At 50.9% G+C, this 20,215-nt stretch overlaps 2 protein-coding genes across 4 annotated transcripts in view; one reads left to right on the top strand and one right to left on the bottom strand.

Annotated features, from left to right (window-relative positions):
* RUVBL2 (RuvB like AAA ATPase 2) overlaps window positions 1–1,964 on the bottom strand; it is a 25,609-nt gene extending 23,645 nt beyond the window's left edge. The window contains exons 1-2 of one of the 2 annotated variants that reach the window (XM_066373943.1): window positions 1,912–1,964; window positions 1,658–1,692 (exon numbers count right to left, since the gene is read on the bottom strand). In XM_066373943.1, the coding sequence (XP_066230040.1) occupies window positions 1,658–1,669 (12 nt within the window). In that variant the 5' untranslated portion in view covers window positions 1,670–1,692; window positions 1,912–1,964. Of the gene's footprint in view, window positions 1–1,657; window positions 1,693–1,911 lie in introns of those variants that run through there. The other variant, XM_066373942.1, reaches the window with a different exon arrangement.
* On the top strand, window positions 1,936–20,215 carry GYS1 (glycogen synthase 1). 2 transcript variants are annotated; one of them, XM_066373940.1, is made up of 17 exons: window positions 1,936–2,058; window positions 2,348–2,518; window positions 3,935–4,116; window positions 6,273–6,464; window positions 7,944–8,129; window positions 8,356–8,500; window positions 10,081–10,198; window positions 10,463–10,583; window positions 10,858–10,964; window positions 12,110–12,169; window positions 12,260–12,338; window positions 15,407–15,520; window positions 15,973–16,099; window positions 17,279–17,374; window positions 17,502–17,665; window positions 18,579–18,659; window positions 18,825–20,215. In XM_066373940.1, exons 2-17 carry the CDS (start codon window positions 2,401–2,403, stop codon window positions 19,146–19,148), a joined length of 2,214 nt encoding a protein of 737 aa, XP_066230037.1. In that variant the 5' UTR covers window positions 1,936–2,058; window positions 2,348–2,400; the 3' UTR covers window positions 19,149–20,215. The 2 variants fall into 2 exon arrangements, with proteins under 2 accessions (XP_066230037.1, XP_066230038.1); XM_066373941.1 differs by lacking the exon at window positions 1,936–2,058 and adding an exon at window positions 2,162–2,233.

Genomic DNA, 20,215 nt, shown 5'->3' with positions numbered 1-20,215 from the left:
ATGCGGGAGTCTGTCTGACTGTCTCTCCCCGTTTCCAGCTTCAGAAAAAATACCAAAAAAAAAAAAAAAAGAAGCCAGCATGGTCCTGGCTGGGTGACTCGGTTGGAGCATCATCCGGCTATGCCAAGGTTACAGGTTCAATACCTGGTCAGGGCACATATAAGAATCAAATGATGAATGCATAAGTGGGTGGAATAACAAATTGATGTTTCTCTCTCTCTCTCTCTCATACGTATCACTTCCTCTTTCTCTGAAGTCTATTTAAAAAAAAAAAAAGCCAGTATGCTGACCCAGCTCCTTGGCCAACTGTACCCAACCTTCCTTCCTTCCCACAAGTCTCTCTTCTTCCATCAGAATGAGGAGATGCAGGCATCCAACCTAAGAGAACCCTACTGTCTCTGGAACTAAGAGTTTAGACTTCCTGCCTGACCAAGCGGTGGCGCAGTGGATAGAGTGTTGGACTAGGATGCAGAGGACCCAGGATCGAGACCCCGAGGTCGCCAGCTTGACTGCGGGTTAATCTGGTTTGAGCAAAAAGCTCACCAGTTTGGACCCAAAGTCACTGGCTCGAGCAAGGGGTTACTTGGTCTGCTGAAGGCCCCTGGTCAAGGCACATATGAGAAAGCAATCAATGAACAACTAAGGTGTTGCAACGCACAACTAAAAACTAATGATTGATGCTTCTCATATCTCCGTTTCTTTCTGTCTGTCCCTGTCTATCCATCTCTGACTCTGTTAAAAAAAAAAATTTAGACTTCCTGACCTCCACGTGGTCACAAGGCTCCTCCCTTGCTGTTTGTGGCCCCTCCCACTTACTCTATCTCCATTGATGTTGGAAACTGAGAGCACTGGTCACTGCCCCCAAACCACTATCAGAAAAATGAGAACATACCTCCCACACACCTTACACAGGCTATCATATTTCACTTGAGGCCAAAAATAGACATGAATCCAGAAATCCCAACCCTTAGCAATCCCAACTAGACAGACCCACCTCCTACAAGGCTTTGCCTTTCACCATAAGCCTCTCCAATCGATCCCCTTGATGCCGATTAACCCCTTGGAAACAGAGGTCATTTTAAAACTCAGCACGCACCAGCCCCTCATATTTCCAATACTTAAACCACACTCATGGGAACTGAGTCTCAGGAGTATGGCCACTGCCCTTTCCTCTTCTGTTTCCCAATTCACCCCCTTGCTGTGGAAATGGCAAGACTCAAATTTCATCCCCCAGCACCAGTAACTCTCACTGCCACCTTTCCCTCATCTGAACTGGAGTTACCACGGGACCCAGACATCCGGACGCCCCACCCTTTTCCATTCAGATTATTTTTTAAGCAAGTACTTGGTGCCAACCCCAGTGTACCTGATCACTCTCTTTTTAAACAGCGTTTATTTTATTGATTAGCCTTCCACAGACTTTAAGGCAAAGGACTGCAGAATTGGCCACTGATTGCGCCCAGAGGACTGGAAGTTAAGAGTTGCTATCAGAGCTGACCACTAAGACCGTAAATATCCACTGGAACCCAGGACTCCGGGATCCAAGACCTTTCTATTCTCCTCCCTCAGACCCAGGAGTCCGAACCCCCCGGCCCGCTCCTCCATCAGGCTGGAGGGAACAGGTTTGCTCCTCGGTCCTCCGCACGCCGACACTTACCACGGTTGCCATGATGCTCACCAACCGCCAATATCCTAACGGAAACGGAAACGTAGTAAGTACGAGGCGTTCTGGCCCCTCTAGACTGCCAGATCCTCCAAAGGTCTCGGTGGTTCCTCATAAATATGCAAACTCTCCTTGTAGGACAAGTCGTCACTTTTTAGGCCGAAACTCCTGGGTCCGTTCCCAACCCCTCCTGGCTCCTCCTCCTTTTACCCAAGCGTCCTTGCTGAAGCTGATTGCAAAATTCTTACCACTTCTTTGAGCAACTACACGTTCCCCACGCTCCCCTTCCTCCTTATTCCACCCACTTCCCTTCCCCCCGCGCAATTTAGAGGGCCCTCACGCTTCGGATTGAAGGAGCTAAAGACCAATCACTTAGCGCAGCGACCACTAAAAAGGTAGCGGGGCAGAGCGAGCCCTACGCTGTCCACCAATGAGGAGACGTGGGAGCCCCGACCCCAGGCTCAGACCAATGGCGCTGCCCAGGGGGCGGGCACTGCCTCCTGGTGGCCGCAAGGTTTTACTGCAGGACCCCCATAGGGCTCAGTGACTCTGCGTCCGCCTCCTGCTTAGGTCCGAGCGCCCGAGGGCGGGGGTGTAGTCGTGCAATAGGAAGCCGAGGGCGTTGCAAGCTTCCCTTCAGGCGCCAGCTACCTGGTTTTACGCCTTACCGGGTGCATTCCGCAGACACCTCCGGCACCCCTACCTGTGGCCCCTGGAGCCCCCTTCCCGCGTCGGCCATGCCTCTTAACCGCACTTTATCCGTCACCTCACTGCCGGGACTGGAAGATTGGGAGGATGATTTCGACCTGGAGAACTCAGTACTCTTCGAAGTGGCCTGGGAGGTGGCTAACAAAGGTGAGCACTCCAGGTAGTGGGGACCGGATGAAAAGGACAGTTGGGGATGGGGGCCTGGGATTCTCGAGTGATATGGGGACGGGGCTACATCCCATGACTCGGGTTCTGGGCAAGGAGCCTATGACTCCTGTGTCCTTGGGGAGGGGCTGGGATATGTCCCCTGGACCCTGGAGGGGTGGAGATGAGTCTTCTGGCTGTTAAGATAAAAGGAGACTGGAAGGTCCAGTCCTGGGTCCTAGGGAAGAGGGACTAATCTGAAAGATCCTCAGGTCTGGGAGGGAGGTTCCCCATACTTGGGTCCTGATCGGGAAATGAGATTGGGGGTGTTGACACTTCTTAGTACAAACCTGGGTTTCATACTTGTGGCTTTCAGGATTTGGAAGAAAGCTGACTGTGGGACAGAATGCATAAATAGTGTTGGGAGTATGGAGGAACTGGTCACTTGAGAGTAAAGATGGGAGGGGACTGGAGTTTCTAATTTTTAGATTCCAGCATGGGAGAGAGTTGGGGCCTAGGCTCTGAAGGAGGTGAAGGCCTTGAGCGATGGGTTCCTAGAAGTAGAGGTGCCTGTGGCCATACCACTTGGGTACTGGCTGGGAAGTCCTAAGTTGGTCAGGGGCTGGGCCCTGGGATGGGAGTGGCTGGGGCCCTGGATTTCTGTGTCCAGGGCTCCAGAGAGCCTGAGGCTCCAGGTGTGGAGAACCAGGTGGGGCTGCAAGCCTGCCAGCTACTGCCTCTTGCTCCTCATAAGTGAGGGAGGTGGGGTTTTTTGCTTAGCTAAATCTTGGGAGAGAAAGGGACTAAGTCTTACACCTGTGAACACAGAGCCATGTATTACCAGAGCCCAAGCTCCAGGAGGTCAGGAGGCTTGGGGGCCCAGGCTCCTGCAGTGGAGTTCTGGGAGGGGCAGGGTCCCATCTGCCTGTGTCTCCGGTTGGGGAGAGGAGACTGGGGAACAGGTCAACAGAGTCCCTGGTGGGCAAGGATTGACAATTCCAGCTGTTCTTGGGCAACTATGGGGAGCCAAATAGGGCCCTACTGTGTCCTCAAGCCTGATTGAGAATTTACACCCAGCTCCTGTAAGCTGAGAACTGGGGAACCTGGGGCCTGGTAATCCTTGTCAGCTTCTGTCATCCTTGGGGCCCCAGCCCCTAATTCCCTCAGACTCCGAAGTCTAGCCTGAGTCCCCTCCCCCCTTAAAGCTCCAACTCCAGCCCCCTTCTCCCTTAGACCCAGGAGGACTGTCCTCCAGCCCCTATCTCCTCCTCCCTCTGACTCCGATGTACGGGCTCCCAGTCCCCTCTTCCCTCTAAGCCAGAAGTCTGGGCTTCAGCATCTCCCAGGGCCCCACCCTGCCCCAGGGCCCAGACCTGTGGACCTCAGCTGGGGCCTGTCCTCATGGGCTGGGGCCCACAGTGGGCGGCATCTACACGGTACTGCAGACAAAGGCGAAGGTGACAGGAGATGAGTGGGGCGACAACTACTACCTGGTAGGACCGTACACGGAGCAGGGAGTGAGGACCCAGGTGGAGCTGCTCGAGCCCCCAACCCCAGCTCTGAAGAGGACTCTGGACTCCATGAACAGCAAGGGCTGCAAGGTGGGAAATGGCTCAGACGAGGGCAGGTAGGTGGGTGCGTGCAGTCAGGGTGGGAGCAGCATATGGAGAAGGGGTGGGTGGGGTGGGGGACACAGCCCCTGGGAAAGAGGGAGGCAGGGACAGAAAGACAGGGTGACCTGGTACTTTTCCGAGCAGATGTAGTGGAGGTACAGTTGACACTTAGACAGATGCAGGTCCCCATCAAGTGGGTGGGTAAACCCCAAGCTCTAAGACATTGCTAAATAGAGAGACAAGACAGCAGGTATAGGGGAGACTGAAAGATGGTTCCAAGAGGCCAAGATCCTCAGACACAAGGAGAGAAAAAGCTAAGTGGAAAGAAGGACAGCCAGCCAGAACCCAGGGGAGGTAGACTTGGAGTGAGGCAAGTGGCCAGAGTGGGGGTTCTAGAGCCTGAAGTTCAAATTTGTCTTCTCCACTTCCGGTTCATGTGACCTTGGCTAGCAGCATCTGCCTGATGGGGTTGTGGGAGGATGAAATAGTTAATAAAGTTTTCAGTTCAGTTCTTGGCATGAAGTTAGCAATGTGGGTGAGCTATTATCGTCATGGTTATTATTATCATCGTCATCTTTATTACTGTAAATAGCCGAACTTGCAGAGTGAGGTAGACAGACAAAGGAGAGAGAGGGATGGAGAGAGACTGAGTGTCCCAAAAGGTGATGGTGGTTCCCCTACCCTACAGGGACTACAGCATTAAGGAGAGAAACAGGGTCTGGGTACAGGAGAGAGACAGCCCGATGTTTCAGAGAGAATGACATAGAAGGTAGAGGAAGATGAAATGCTGATGAAGGGAGGAGCAGTCATCAGGCAGAGTCTGAGGAGAGAGTTTCTGTGGGCAGAGCCAGGGATTGAAGGGGGGGGCAGAGCCAGGGATTGAAGGGGGGGGCAGAGCCTCAGGGGTCTGGGTGAGGGCTGAAGCATCAGTACAGAGCAGCGGCTGGTGCCCAAAGAGAGGGGTATGAGGCCAAGGGGTCTGAAGGACAGGCAGCTTGGGACTCGGGAAGGACAGGTACAGTGGTTCCTTCCTTCCTTCACAGCTCCTGGTTTGGGGTGGGGTCTAGAGCCCAGTCAGGCCAGAGGTGTCCCCAAGGAACCCTAGGGCAACCCAGCCCTCCCCCCATGGCAGCTGTTCCCCACATGCTGGGGGCCTAAGAATAGCCCCCCCCTAGCAAAAGGGCAGACAACAGCTGGGAGGGGGAGGGGCACCAGGGTCAGGCTCCCAGGGCTGGGAAGGACCAGGTTGGGGAGGAGGGTGACTGCTGGTCAGCTGGATAAAGCTGTGGCAGCAGGCCCAGAACCTAGGCCACGGTCTCAGGAAGAAAAGAAGCAGACCAGGAAAATGTGGCAGGGGCAGAAATGAGACAGCGAGGCTGACACACATAGCATTGGGTAGAAAAATGCAGCCCTAAGACGGGAAAGCAGAGCAGGTGGTGGTGGAAGTGTGGCTGCCGAGTACAGCATGGGCCTAAGGGTAGAGGAAAGAGGCTGCAGGTAAGCCTGGCCTGTGGCGGCGCAGTGGATAAGTGGATAAAGTGTCGACCTGTAATGCTGAGGTCTCCGGTCTGAAACCCCGGGTTTCCCTAGTCAAGGCACATACTATGAGTTGATGTTTCCTGCTCTTCCCTTTCCCTCCTTCTCTCTCTCTCAAATCAATAAATAAAATCTTAAAAATAAAAAAGGAGGCAGCAGGTGACGATACAGTGAAAGGGTCAGAAACAGCGCAATGGGTGGGAAAAATGTGGCAGTGAACAGAAACAAGACAGTAGTCGGAATAATGATTAGCAGGGTAGAAAAACAAGGCCGCCAGGACACAGAGACAGACATGTGAAATGTGTGGTCAGGAGAGAAAGGAGGCAGCAGGTGTGTGTGGGGGGGAGGTACGGTGGAGAGAGCAGCAGTTACAGAAACTAAGCAAGGACAGGAAAAATGTTGCAACAAAGATGGGAAAAGACTGTGGTGGGAATAATGAACAGCAAATAGAGAAATAAGGCAGTGGGTGAGAAATGATCAGCGAATGCAGAAACAGGATGGAAGAAGTGACTGGTAAGCCCAGACATCTGCCTGCTGGTGGGGGAAACACGGACGCTGTGCCCAGAGACCGTGGTCAAAGTCCTAAACCTCCCTGTGCGTCTCCCCAGGTGTATTTTGGACGCTGGCTGATCGAGGGGAGCCCCCTGGTGGTACTCCTGGATGTGGGTGCCTCGGCCTGGGCCCTGGAGCGCTGGAAGGGGGAGCTCTGGGACACCTGCAACATTGGGGTGCCCTGGTACGACCGTGAGGCCAACGACGCCGTCCTTTTTGGCTTTCTCACCACCTGGTTCCTGGGTGAGGTAGGCCCCACTACTGGTCCTCATGTCACTCCTTTTGAAACTAGGCCCAAAACTATTGATACAATGGCCATCAGCCCTTTGCTAGAGGGATCTGGGTGGGGGCCAGAGGGGAACTGGTTTCTTTCAGGGCATTCTGGGAGTAGTAAATCCTTTAATCCAAGGATTAACTCTTATCTTTGGAAGCATGGATGTACAAGGACCCAGATGGTTTTTTTTTCCTCAGAGACCCAAACTCTCAACCTCAGCTTTATTCACTCTAGCTTTTCAGGTATAGGAATTCTGCCATTAGCTCTTGGGTTGGCCTGGCTTGGAGGGTCACCCAGGGGATTCTGGGAGTTGTAGTTCTCTAGCCTGATAGTGGTTAGACTTGGTTCTTAGATGGAGCCCTGGGTGTTTGGGAAATGCCAGCCTATCTGAGAACCAGGAAACTTGGTTCTGACCCCCTTTTAGGTTTTAAAGAGCTTGAGAAACTTTATTTCTCATGCCCCAGGATAAACAATTTATGAACTGGCTGCTTCTGTTGTATTCCGGGAGTTATAATCCTTTACCCAGTATTAAGTACACGCATACTCATGATTGAGATAAAAGGTCTCCAGGAATTGTGTCCAGGTATTGGGGACATTAAAATTTTAGTCTTGCCTGACCTGTGGTGGCGCAGTGGATAAAGCGTTGACCTGGAAATGCTGAGGTCGCCGGTTCGAAACCCTGGGCTTGCCTGGTCAAGGCACATATGGGAGTTGATGTTTCCTGCTCCTCCCCCTTCTCTCTCTCTCCCTCTCTGTCTCCTCTCTAAAAATGAATAAATAAAATAAAATTAAAAAAAAAAAATTTTAGTCTTTCCAGTTCAGTTTTTTTTTTTTTTTTCTTAAGTGAGAAGCGGGAGGCAGAGAGACAGACTCCCACATGCGCCTGACTGGGATCCACCCGGCATGCCCACCAGGGGGCGATGCTCTCCCCATCTAGGCCGTTGCTCCGTTGCAACTGGAGACATTCTAGCACCTGAGGCAGAGGCCATGGAGCCGTCCTCAGAGCCTGGGCCAACTTTGCTCCAATGGAGCCTTGGCTGCGGGAGGGGAAGAGAGAGATAGAAAGAAAGAAGAGAAGGGTGGAGAAGCAGATGGGTGCTTCTCCTGTGTGCCCTGGCTGAGAATTGAACCTGGGACTTGCACACGCCGGGCCAACACTCTACCACTGAGCCAACTGGCCAGGGTTCCAGTTCAGTCTTGCTGTGACTTAGAAGGTTGGCCAAAATAACTCCAGCTCCTATGGAGACCCCAGGGATGAGGTCATCTGGTCCGGCTGCCCCAAGAATTTTATAGTTCCTTGTCCTCTAGGATGGCAGTCAGCCACCATTTACTCTGTGCAGTGGCAGTAATAGATTTGCCTGCCTCTCTCCGCCACCTTGTCCACACTGGGGATTGCTGATTGTCTCTACATCACACATGGAGACACAGCGGGCCTGTCCCTGTTGCCCCACAGTTCCTGGCCCAGAGTGAGGAGAAGCCGCATGTGGCTGCACACTTCCATGAATGGTTGGCAGGTGTTGGGCTCTGCTTGTGTCGTGCCCGGCGGCTGCCTGTGGCTACGATCTTCACCACCCACGCCACGCTGCTGGGGCGCTACCTGTGTGCTGGCTCCGTGGACTTCTACAACAACCTGGAGAATGTGAGCTGGGAATGTGGCAAGTTGGGGGCTGCTAGTATTTCAGGACAGCCCAAAGCTGCCTGCAAAGGCCCAGGGGATCACACTCCCTTTCAGGACCCAGGAGTCTCCAGTGCTCTCCTCCTTAGACCCAGAAGTCCAGCCTCCAACTTCCCCCAGGACCCCAGAGTCTGGACTTTCAGACTTCTACCCAGTGCTCCTAACTTGATTGTCCTTTTTTGCTGCCCAGTTCAATGTGGACAAGGAAGCAGGTGAGAGGCAAATCTATCACCGCTACTGCATGGAGCGGGCAGCGGCCCACTGCGCTCATGTCTTCACTACTGTGTCCCAGATCACTGCCATCGAGGCTCAGCATCTACTCAAGAGGAAACCAGGTAGATGATAAGCTGGGATCCCTAGTCCTGAATGACGTAGTTGGTTACTTGTGCCAAGGCCCATAGCAATTATTTTACTGTAAAGAGCAGAGAATTACAACTCTCAGAAGGCCCTTGGTAGGTGACCGGTACACCCTAGAGCAGGGGCCCCCCAACTTTTTACACAGGGGGCCAGTTCACTGTCCCTCAGACCATTGGAGGGCCAGACTATAAAAAAAACTATGAACAAATCCCTATGCACACTGCACAGATCTTATTTTAAAGTAAAAAAAACAAAACGTAACAAATACAATATTTAAAATAAAGAACAAGTAAATTTAAATCAACCAACTGACCAGTATTTCAATGGGAACTATGCTCCTCTCACCGACCACCAGTGAAAGAGGTGCCCCTTCCGGAAGTGCGGCGGGGGCCGGATAAATGGCCTCAGGGGGCCGCATGTGGCCCGTGGGCCGTAGTTTGGGGACCCCTGCCCTAGAGGCTAATGGGAGGTGTTGTTTCTTTGATATTAATTTCAGAAATTGTTAAAATTCTTTTATTGGCTAATATAGATATTGGTCTTCTGAAAGGAGATGGCAGTTCATTGGATTTTGTTCTTGAGAAAAGCAGTGTTAGAGAATTATTTATTTTTCCCAGGCTATAGCATTGATTCTCTGTGGATGTATGGTGAGAACTACAGCTCCCAGAAGTCCTTTGGCTGTCAGGTTTTTTGTTTTTTTTTTGTTTTGTTTTTTTTTTTTGGTATTTTTCTGAAGTTGGAAACAGGGAGGCAGTTAGACAGACTCCCGCATGCGCCTGACTGGGATCTACCCGGCATGCCCACCAGGGGGCGATGCTCTGCCCATTTGGGGCATTGCTCTGTTGTGACCAGAGAGAGCCATTCTAGCGCCTGAGGCAGAGGCCATGGAGCCATCCTCAGCGCCCGGGCCAACCTTGCTCCAGTGGAACCTTGGCTGCAGGAGGGAAAGAGAGAGACAGAGAGGAAGGAGAGAGGGAGGGGTGGAGAAGCAGATGGGCGCCTCTCCTGTGTGCCCTGGCCAGGAATCGAACCCGGGACTCCTGCACGCCAGGCCTACTATGCTCTACCACTGAGCCAACTGGCCAGGGCCTGCTGTCAGCTCCTTATATTCCTGGAATTTCATCCCAGGAGCTGATAGGGGTTATAGTTTTTCAGTGGTGTGCTTTTAATTTTTGTGAGGCTAAAAGAGGCTTGAAGGTAGAGGGTATATTCTGGGAGAAGCAGTATGGAGATGTTTAATCATTTCTAGCTCAGGGTAGTATGGGACCAACGAAACAACTACAACTCCCAGAAACCCCAATGTAGATTAGTTCCCCATCTGGTTAGCCATTTGCAGGAGCTGATGGGAGTTGTAGTTATGCTTGTGAACATGAGCAAGTAATATGAGGCAAGAAGGCGTCTGAGTGGCAGGGCAGCTGGGTTACCAGGTGAACCCAGAGAAGTGCTACTGAAGCAAATTTCAAAAAGAAAAGGGGTCTTCCCTTCAATTATTTATTCAACTACATTGATCTGAATAAAGAAATGAAGAAATGAAACATGGGACCTTCTCCCTTATTCCCAGATATCGTGACTCCCAATGGACTGAATGTAAAGAAGTTCTCTGCCATGCATGAGTTTCAGAACCTCCATGCTCAGAGCAAAGCCCGAATCCAGGAGTTTGTGCGGGGCCATTTTTATGGGTATGTGGGCCAGATACCTCGCTCTCTAGGGAGGAGGGGTTGGGGCTCAGCCTCTGCAACTCCTGAGTGCCAGGACAACAGCTGAGTATTAAAGGATCTTAGATCCCCATCTAAGGAGGAAATAACCACACGTCTCAGGAGTCTCCATGATGCCTCTATACTGTCTGTGATGTTCTTTGCCCCTGCAGTTTTTGGGTTTGTCGTTTCGAAGCCATGGCTAGAGGGTGAGGGTCTCAGCTTGACCCTGCCTTATGGCTTCTCTAGGCACCTGGACTTTAACTTGGACAAGACATTGTACTTCTTTATTGCTGGCCGCTACGAATTCTCCAACAAGGGGGCGGATGTCTTCCTGGAGGCCTTGGCCCGGCTCAACTATCTGCTCAGAGTAAGGCCTGGGCTGTGAGGGGGACGGAGGGAGGACAAGAACGTCAGTCCATACTGGCAAGAACAGAGACCCAGGGAGGTGGGGGTAGAGAATCCCCTGTGTCAGGGGGGAGTATAGAGACCCAGAAAGAAGATGGACTCCCAGTGGGGATGGTTACTCTGTTCTGTAATTCTCCTTGACAGGCAGGGGCACGGCAGGGTACTAGTTGTCTTGAGGAGTGGGAAAGGGTGGGTGGCCTCAGCCTCCTCCAGTGTTATCCCTTTCCTCTGCTTAGGTCAACAGCAGCGAGCAGACGGTAGTCGCCTTCTTCATCATGCCAGCTCGGACCAACAATTTCAACGTGGAAACCCTCAAGGGCCAAGCCGTGCGCAAGCAGCTTTGGTCAGCAGCCCTCGGCCCAGGGTCCTAGCTGTGTGTTTTGGGTCCAGCATTTCTCCTGGATTCTCAGTTTTGTCATCTGTAACATGATCAACCTGCCCCACCAACTCTCCTAGTGAAGTCACTTGGCTTAAGACCATCTCCAGCGTGGGGGCAGTAAGAAGTCGCAGACGGGACAAGTGTGACCACACAACCAGGGCTCTGATATCAAACCAGCGAGGTCCAACTTGTACCACTGATCCTTGCTGGCTTTCTGACTTTAGGCAAACCCTATGCCTCTCTGATCCTTAGCTTCCCCATCTATAAAACCCATCCATTAGTCATCACATGTTCATTGAGCACCTAATGTGTTCTGGGCCCTGTGCACACAGAAGTGAACAAAAAAGATAAAATCCCTACCCTCACTGAGCTCACATTCTAGAAAATTCTATAGAAAGTGTGGTGGCAGAAAAAAATAAATAGCAGCAGCACAGAAATATGAGACAGGGTTGTCAGGCCAAGCAACACTGAGAAAGCACCATTGGGGAGAGACCAATAGAAGAAATGAGGGAGGAAGTCCTGTGTGGATTTGGGGAACAGCCAGTGCAAAGGCCCTGAGGTGTGTTTGACAAACAGTGAGGAGCCCAGTAGGGCTGGAGCAGAGTGCCCTATACTGAAAGTATAGAAAATGAGGCCAGAGCTATGGGAGGATTGTGAGCAGAGGGATGTCAGTGAGGCCTTAGGGTGGCACTATTTGCTAGCTTTGTGTACATAAAATTCTCTTCTATCAACATAATGTTCCCTTTTTATGAAATGAGGCTTATCATTGCCACTGCTAGGACTAGTACAGGTTCTAATAATAGCAGACATTTCTGGAAGGCTTGCTGTGTGCTGGGCACTGTGTACTTCTTGTCATGACCTCATCCAGCTCTCACGGCAAATCTCTGAGGTTAATGCTATTTTTATTTTGGTCTGACTGATGAGTCACTGAAGTCAGAGAGGGAGGTCCACCTATCCCTGGCCACATAGCTGATGCAAAGAACAAGGGACCTGAGCTTTCCAGGACCTGTTTCCTGGGTCCCCAGTCTATGCTCAGACCTCAGTTTCTGGGCAGCCCCAAAGCCTGACAATAAGTGGTTGGTGTATATGTGATGTGCTTTTCTTTCCAGGGATACTGCCAACACAGTGAAGGAGAAGTTCGGAAGGAAGCTTTATGAATCCTTGTTGGTGTGAGTGCCCTACTCTCAGCCCTGCATGCTCTGGGTCATTCTCCCTTCTCTTTACCCCTTCTCAGTTGCATACCCCTGCTCCCCCTGCAGGGGGAGCCTCCCGGACATGAACAAGATGCTGGACAAAGAGGACTTCACTATGATGAAGAGAGCTATCTTTGCCACACAGGTATGGTTTAGATCCCAGAGCAGAGGGATGGCAGTTCCCAAAAGCCCCAGAGACAGCTTGCCATGTCAGCTCTGGCCCCAGCAATTGCTGGGAGTTCTGTTTTATTGGGCAACTAAAAGAGGAATCAATACTGAAGTCCAGTGTGAGCTGACTAGTAGAATTTAAATTCTCAGAAGCCGCCTGACCAGGCAGTGGCGCAGTGGATAGAGCATTGGACTGGGATGCGGAGGACCCAGGTTCGAGACCCGGAGGTCGCCACCTTGAGTGCGGGCTCATCTGGTTTGAGCAAAAGCTCACCAGTTTGGACCCAAGGTCACTGGCTCGAGCAAGGGGTTACTCGATCTGCTGAAGACCGGTGATCAAGGCACATATGAGAAAGCAATCAATGAACAACTAAGGTGTTGCAACAAAAAACTGATGATTGATGCTTCTCATCTCTCTCTCTGTTCCTGTCTGTCCCTGTCTATCCCTCTCTCTGACTCTCTCTCTGTCCCTGTAAATAAATAAATATATAAAAAATAAATAAATTTTCAGAAGCCAGTAAGGCAGCCTGATTTCCCATAGCTTATTCTGCTGGGAGTTGTAGTTTCTTTGTATTCTCAGGGTCAATGGACAACAGGTGAAGGGAACTCAAGAAAGTCAAGGCAGCCACAGAAGGAGAACTTCAGCTCCCAGCTATCCTGAAGCCTTGCTGCATACCAACTCCACCTCTGCCCCCAGAGACTGCCAGGAGTGGTAGTTTGGTTGAACCTTTTTAGACATAGTCAGGTGGTCACCTGAAAGACTTATTCTCTGAGCATTGAAAACTCAGCAGCTACTATCTCAGAAAATTGTCAGACACCAAATGAGAACTGCTATTCCCAGTAGCCCCTGGATGTTTTGGCTACATTGAGGTTTCCCTTGGCCCAGAGATGTCTAGGAGTTAAGAGTTCTTTTATTCTCTGGAGTCAAGGGTCTTTGGCACTTGTGATCAAGGTTGGTGAGTCATTCTCTGGGGAATGAAAACTTAGACAGTTGCCTGACCAGGCGGTGGCGCAATGGATAGAGCATTGGACTGGGATGTGGAGGACCCAGGTTCAAAACCCCAAGGTCGCCAGCTTGAGCACAGGCTCATCTGGTTTGAGCAAGGCTCACCAGCTTGAGCCCAAGGTCACTGGCTCAAGCAAAGGGTCACTCGGTCTGCTATAGCCCCCCCCCCCCATCAAGGCACATATGAGAAAGCAATCAATGAACAACTAAGGAGCCACAACAAAGAATTGATGTTTCTCATCTCTCTCCCTTCCTGTCTGTCTGTCCCTCTCTATGACTCTTTCTGTCTCGGCCACACAAAAAATAGAAAAAAGAAAACTTTAGCAGTCAAATAGCACAAACAGGTTGTTTCTGGCCAAACTAATTTCCAGTAGTCTCTAGGGTAGTCTGCCTCACTAAGCATATTTCTGCTTTGGGGCTGCTGGGAGTTGTAATTTCTTGGTTTGCTGTAGTCAGTAGATTGAAGGTGTGCAGAACTCTTGAGAGAAATGATGGAATATTGCAAGAAACAAAACATCCCAGCAGTACTTGCCCCCACCCACCCAGAGACTTCTGTTATACTAGCTCTATCCTCCTCCAATGGGAATTGAAGGAAGAAATCAGTGGGCATTCCTCTCATGGGAATTGTGGTTTCTTTAGGCCTCTGTTGGGGGTGGAAGTACAGACAATTACAGGTTGGAAAGAAAGAAATCCAAGATTTTCATTAAAATTCTGCAATTTCTGGCCCTGGCCAGTTGGCTAAGTGGTAGAGCGTCGGCCTGGTGTGCAGGAGTCCCAGGTTTGATTCCCGGCCAGGGCACACAGGAGAAGCACCCATCTGCTTTTCCACCCCTCCCCCTCTCCTTCCTCTCTGTCTCTTTCTTCCTTCTCCTCCTGCAGCCAAGGCTCCATTGGAGCAAAGTTGGCCTGGGCGCTGAGGATGGCTCTGTGGCCTCTGCCTCAGGCGCTAGAATGGCTCTGGTTGCAACAGAGCAACACCCCAGATGGGCAGAGCATCGCCCCCTGGTGGGCGTGTCGGGTGAATCCTGGTCGGGCGCATACGGGAGTCTGTCTGACTGCCTCCTCGTTTCCAACTTCAGAAAAATACAAAAAAAAGAGCAAAAAAAAAATGCAATTTCCAGGCCTGACCTGTGGTAGTGCAGTAGATAAAGCCTCAACCTGAAATGCTGAGGTCACCGGTTCAAAACCCTGCACTTGTCTGGTCAAGGCACATTTGGGAGTTGATGTTTCCTGCTCCTCCCCCCTTTCTCTCTCCCTTCCCTCTCTAAAATGAATAAAGTTAAAAATAAGAGACAGCCTGACCAGGCGGTGGCGCAGTGGATAGAGCGTCGGACTGGGATGCAGAGTACCCAGATTCGAGACCCCGAGGTCACCAGCTTGAGCGTGAGCTCATCTGGCTTAAGCAAAAAGCTCACCAGCTTGGACTCAAGGTCTCTGGCTCGAGCAAAGGCTTACTCATTCTACTGAAGGCCCGCAGTCAAGGCACATATGAGAAAGCAATCAATGAACAACTAAGGTGTCGCAATGAAAAACTGATGCTTCTCATCTCTCTGTTCCTGTCTCTGTCCCCATCTATCCCTCTCTCTGACTCTCCCTCTGTCCCTGAAAAAAAAAAAAAGACAATAGCAAAAAAAAAAATCTGCAATTTCCAGCAGCCTCTGAAGCTTGCTACCATATGATACAGTCTCTGCTCACCTCCCATCCCCCAGTCCACTGGGGGAAATTAAAGTATCTTTGAATTTCTTTGATGATAAAGCCAAGAATACAGAACAAAATCGCTACAACTTCCTGTAGTTCATACAGGGACTTGTTAACACTAGTTCTGCCTCAAAGACAGCTGGGAATTGTAGTTTCTTTTTAGCTCATGGCGGTTAAAAGGAAAAGAGAACCTTTACACATGGAGCCATGTAGGAAATCTTTAAATCCTGCTAATCTCTTGGGCTTTTTGCCCCACAGCCTAGTGAGAATTATAGTCTCCTAGGATTGCCAAGGTCAGTATGTACCTTCCCTGACTCCTTCCCCATTTCTGGCCCCTACAGCGGCAGTCTTTCCCCCCTGTGTGCACCCACAATATGCTGGATGACTCCTCAGACCCTATCCTGACCACTATCCGCCGAATTGGCCTCTTCAACAGCAGTGCTGACAGGGTCAAGGTGAGGGCACTGGTTAGGGTGGGTTGGGCTTGGCGGGAAGGTGGAGGGAGCCTGGCCTCACATTCCCTATCTTACTGAATTTACCAAAGGACTGCTATCCCTACAAAGAGCCTTAGTAACCCTGGCTAAGTAGCACAGGTGGCTAGAGTATCATCCTGATATGCCAAAGGCAAGATTGCAGGTGCCATCCCCGGTCAGGGCGCATACAAGAATCAAGCAATAAATGCATAAATAAGTAGAATAACAATCAATGCTTCTCTCTCTCTCTCTCTCTCTCTCTCTCTCTAAAAAAAAAAGAAAAGGAAAAAAAGAACCTTAGCTTTGGAGGCAGACAGACTTGGACTCAAATCTTTGTCCTGCCACTGACTTGTGTAACTTTACACAAGCTTTTCACTCTGGGATCCCAGACAGTAGCTGGACAGGGTGCCTGAGCCCTTCTCTTTCACCGCCAGGTGATTTTCCACCCGGAGTTCCTCTCCTCCACGAGCCCCCTGCTGCCCGTGGACTATGAGGAGTTTGTCCGTGGCTGCCACCTTGGGGTCTTCCCCTCCTACTATGAGCCTTGGGGCTACACGCCGGGTGAGTGCATCATGGCGTTGGGGTTCTGGTCCGATCTGGCATGATCCCGGGACAAGGCACTCACCTTCTCTGAGCCCCAAGTTCCTCTGAAAAACAGGGACATTGGCAACAGTGTGTCTTGCTACAGCATGTCTGTGACACAGCCACTCATGTGATGTGTAACTGGAGTACTGATGTGCACATTTCACACGTGATTTCCAGTTTGCTGACATTTGCCACCCCCCAATAACAACAGCTTAGCGCCCAGTTCACTAACACAACTGAATGTGGCAAAGTCTCCCTGAGCTCTCTCCTCTGGACCCAACGGCTCCACCTTCCTCCTGTTGGCTACTTTTGGACACCGGCTCTAAGTTGGAACAGCTTATTTGCAATTCTCCCTCATTTTTTAGGCGTTTTGCTGTGGTCTCCCCAAACTCAACCCTCCTACCCATTTCCATCAGGCTACTTTCACATGTTTTTAAGGCTAAATAAATACCACATTTGCTGTAGTACTTCTTAATTTATGAGTAACTTAACAAGTCTTTTAAACTATGCTTACATGATAATTCAGAATTTTGCCAGTTTTCTTTCATCCGTGGTTAAAATGGTGCATAAGTTTTGTGTAGTCGGCCCCTACCCTATTTTTCCTATAAGTCCTATTTAGTGTTTTCTTTTGTCATTAAACACAGGATTTTAGAGACATTATATAAGAATTATAATAAATTCCTTGAACCATTTCTCCGCGCTATTTAAGGTAGTAAACAAAGCATAGTACTTACTCTGTCCACAGCAGTAGCAATAATAAGAGACCTTTTCTTACTTCCTGTCAAAACAACCTGTAGCTATAATATCCAAAATGGTGTGTCTGGCACAAGAAAGCATTTTACAGGTTGTGAAGATTAAGAAGAAAGGCAGACATTGGCCCAGAGCTCAATAAATTAACATCTTTACCGCCCAATTATAGACTTTTCCTCATTCTGAGATCTTGGGGCAAGTAACTTCTTTTTTCTGAGCCTCTTAGCTTCCCCTTTCTGAAACGGGCTGCAATAGTGCACAACCTGGATTTCTGAGCTGACTTGCCCAGCACAGTGCCCGCACTCGGTAAAAGTGCCAGCAGAGGGCGCTACTGAGGCTTTTATAGAGCTTTAAGAGGGTAAGGTGAAAGAAAGCTAAGTGCACCTTTCTCACATCTTCCCGCAGCTGAGTGCACCGTGATGGGCATCCCCAGTGTCTCCACCAACCTCTCCGGTTTCGGCTGCTTCATGGAGGAGCACATCGCAGACCCCTCAGCTTACGGTCAGAGCCCAGACTGAGAACCATGACTCCTGAATCCTGGGGAGGAGGGGTCCTGGTGCTACAGTGTCCCAGGGGAAAGGAAAGTTTCCCCAGTCTGTTTTCTGAGTCGTTGTCCTGGCCCCCACAGGCATCTACATTCTGGACCGGCGGTTCCGCAGCCTGGATGACTCCTGCTCGCAGCTCACCTCCTTCCTCTACAGCTTCTGTCAGCAGACCAGGCGTCAGCGCATCATCCAGCGGAACCGCACCGAGCGCCTCTCAGACCTTCTGGACTGGAAATATCTAGGCCGGGTATAACTAACTCCGTTTTCTGTCCTCTGCTGGTAAATCAGCCGCTTCAGGTTCTGGGTCTCTGGTTCCTCAGTCTCAAAGGCTGGCGCAGGGGCAGACGGTCTCCTCCTACTTGTAAAGATTGCTGTCCCTTTAAGAAATTAATCAACGTCTGCAGGAAGACCACATTAGCCAGAAAATCTCCTGTTTGCATAAGGGTGTGGCCAAAGGAACCTGACTCAGAGACTGTCCATCCACAGCTCTGATATCTACATAAGGGGTGGAGCCATAAAATGGATAATTGGCTTAGGCCAGGGATTTTCAACTGTTTTCATCTCATGGCACATGTAAACTAATTACTAAAATTCTGTGGCACATCGAAAAATATATCTTTTACCGATCTGACCAAAAAAATAGGTATAATTTTGATTCATTCACAGCAGACGGCTATTATGTTGGCTGTTGTCATTTTTTTATTTGCCAATGTAAGTGAAAAGAGGTCAGTGCTCCTGACTAAATTGTCAGATATTGCATCTTTTATTTTTTTATTTTTTATTTTTTTATTTATTAATTTTAGAGAGGAGAGGGAGAGACAGAGAGAGAGAGAGAGAGAGAGAGAGAGAGAGAGAGAGGAGAGACAGAGAAGGGGGGGAGGAGCTGGAAGCATCAACTCCCATATGTGCCTTGACCAGGCAAGCCCAGGGTTTCGAACCAGCGACCTCAGCAATTCCAGGTCGACGCTTTATCCACTGTGCCACCACAGGATATTGCATCTTTTAAAAATTCTTGAGGCACTCAGGTTGAAAATTGCTGGTTTAGGCCCTGAGCCTTAGGGGCCAATGGGAAATGATGCAGTGTGCTCATCTGCGTAAAAGCTGTGGCCAACAGGTTCCGCGACCACCCCTGATGTTGCCTCCTGTTCTTTTCCCCTAAGTACTATATGTCTGCGCGCCACATGGCACTGGCCAAGGCCTTTCCAGAACACTTCACCTACGAGCCCCATGAGGCTGACACGGTGAGTTGCCCCGGCCTGGGGTCCCTCTGGGCCAGGAGCTAGAGGGCTGGGCTGGGAATGGGGGCTTCTCACCTGGAGTTGAAAGGCCTCGGGGTCAGTGGCCGCCAGGGCGGGACTAGGGACCTCAGCTCACTTTGCCCTTTGTACCCACGGCCACGCACACAGGCCCAGGGCTACCGCTACCCACGGCCGGCCTCAGTGCCTCCATCACCTTCGCTGTCTCGGCACTCCAGCCCACATCTGAGCGAGGATGAGGAAGATCCCCAGGAACGGCCACCGAATGAGGAAGGCGAGCGTTACGACGAAGATGAGGAGGCTGCCAAGGACCGCCGCAACATCCGTGCCCCTGAGTGGCCTCGGCGCTCTTCCTGTACTTCTTCCACCGGAGGAAGCAAGCGCAGCTCGGTGGACACAGCGCCCTCCAGCTCAGTCAGCACCCCCAGCGAGCCCCTCAGCCCAGCCAGCTCCCTGGGGGAGGAGCGCAACTAAGTCCCCACCCCACATCCCCCACCCACCCTGCTTCCCAACTCCAGATCCCAAACCTTTTGTGGGGTCCACAGCCTTGCCCCCTCCACCATACACTCCAGCCCCTCCAACTCTGCCCTTGGAATCCTCAACACCCCAAAATCCACAACGCGTGCCTTTTTTTGGGTTCCAGAATGCATAATCTGTGCCCTTGAGACTCCCACGTCTGGTCTGGGTCACAGAAGCCAGGAATATGTCATTGTCATGGTGCCAGAGGTCTTAGGAAACCTGGCCTGTTGCCTTCCAGGTTGGGCTCCTAGAACCCTTTGTGGCTTGCAAATTCGACAGCATACAAAGCATGCCCTTCCTGCTCAGGCTGGGACTGGGGGCCGCCAAATGCTGGAAACCACGTAGTGTCCTTGCTAATGGGACAATCAAGTTCAGAGTTGGAGCACTTTTCAAGGACTTGAGTTAACTGAATGCAAAAGGTCCTCCATTTCAACCCCAGAACTTGGGCTCCCAGACAGAGCCCACATGTTGACTTGGTTCTGGCCCTCCTGTGGCGTCCAGTTCTGCCTGGAGGATGCCTCCAACTCTGGTCCGCTCTTCCTCCATATTTGGTTAAACAAAGGAGGGGGGGGGCAGAACAACTCGGCTTCTCACTGCTACTGAAGATGCAGTCTTGGTCTGGATTTCGTTCTGGACCAGATCCTACTCCTTCGCCGAGTTTCACTTCTCCCCCCATACCTCAAGGCTCTGTGCCCTCCAGGGAGTCCTGCTGAGGACAGACCTCGCTGTTTTCTATCCCCACAACCTCCAAACGCCTAGCCTACCATGAAACCACTGGGTTCTAGGTCCCGGCTGCTGAATCTAGAACTACCACTATGCTGCATCCTGGGCCCCTTCCCCTGGTCTCAAACTGAGCCCACTTGAGTTCTAGCTTCCACTTTTACCTCGAGGCTCTTCTGCCCCCAAGCTGTGCCCTGTCCCCAGGTTTGGTGAAAGGGAGATGCCCCTCACGTGTGCTGTGCTGTCTGATGCACTTGGTTTGCAGTCAGGAGTGGAGGTAGATGGGATATGATTGAAATATG

Source organism: Saccopteryx leptura, chromosome 3 (assembly GCF_036850995.1).
Source record: "Saccopteryx leptura isolate mSacLep1 chromosome 3, mSacLep1_pri_phased_curated, whole genome shotgun sequence".
Lineage (NCBI taxonomy): Eukaryota > Metazoa > Chordata > Mammalia > Chiroptera > Emballonuridae > Saccopteryx > Saccopteryx leptura.
This window is presented reverse-complemented; position numbering and strand designations above follow the sequence as displayed.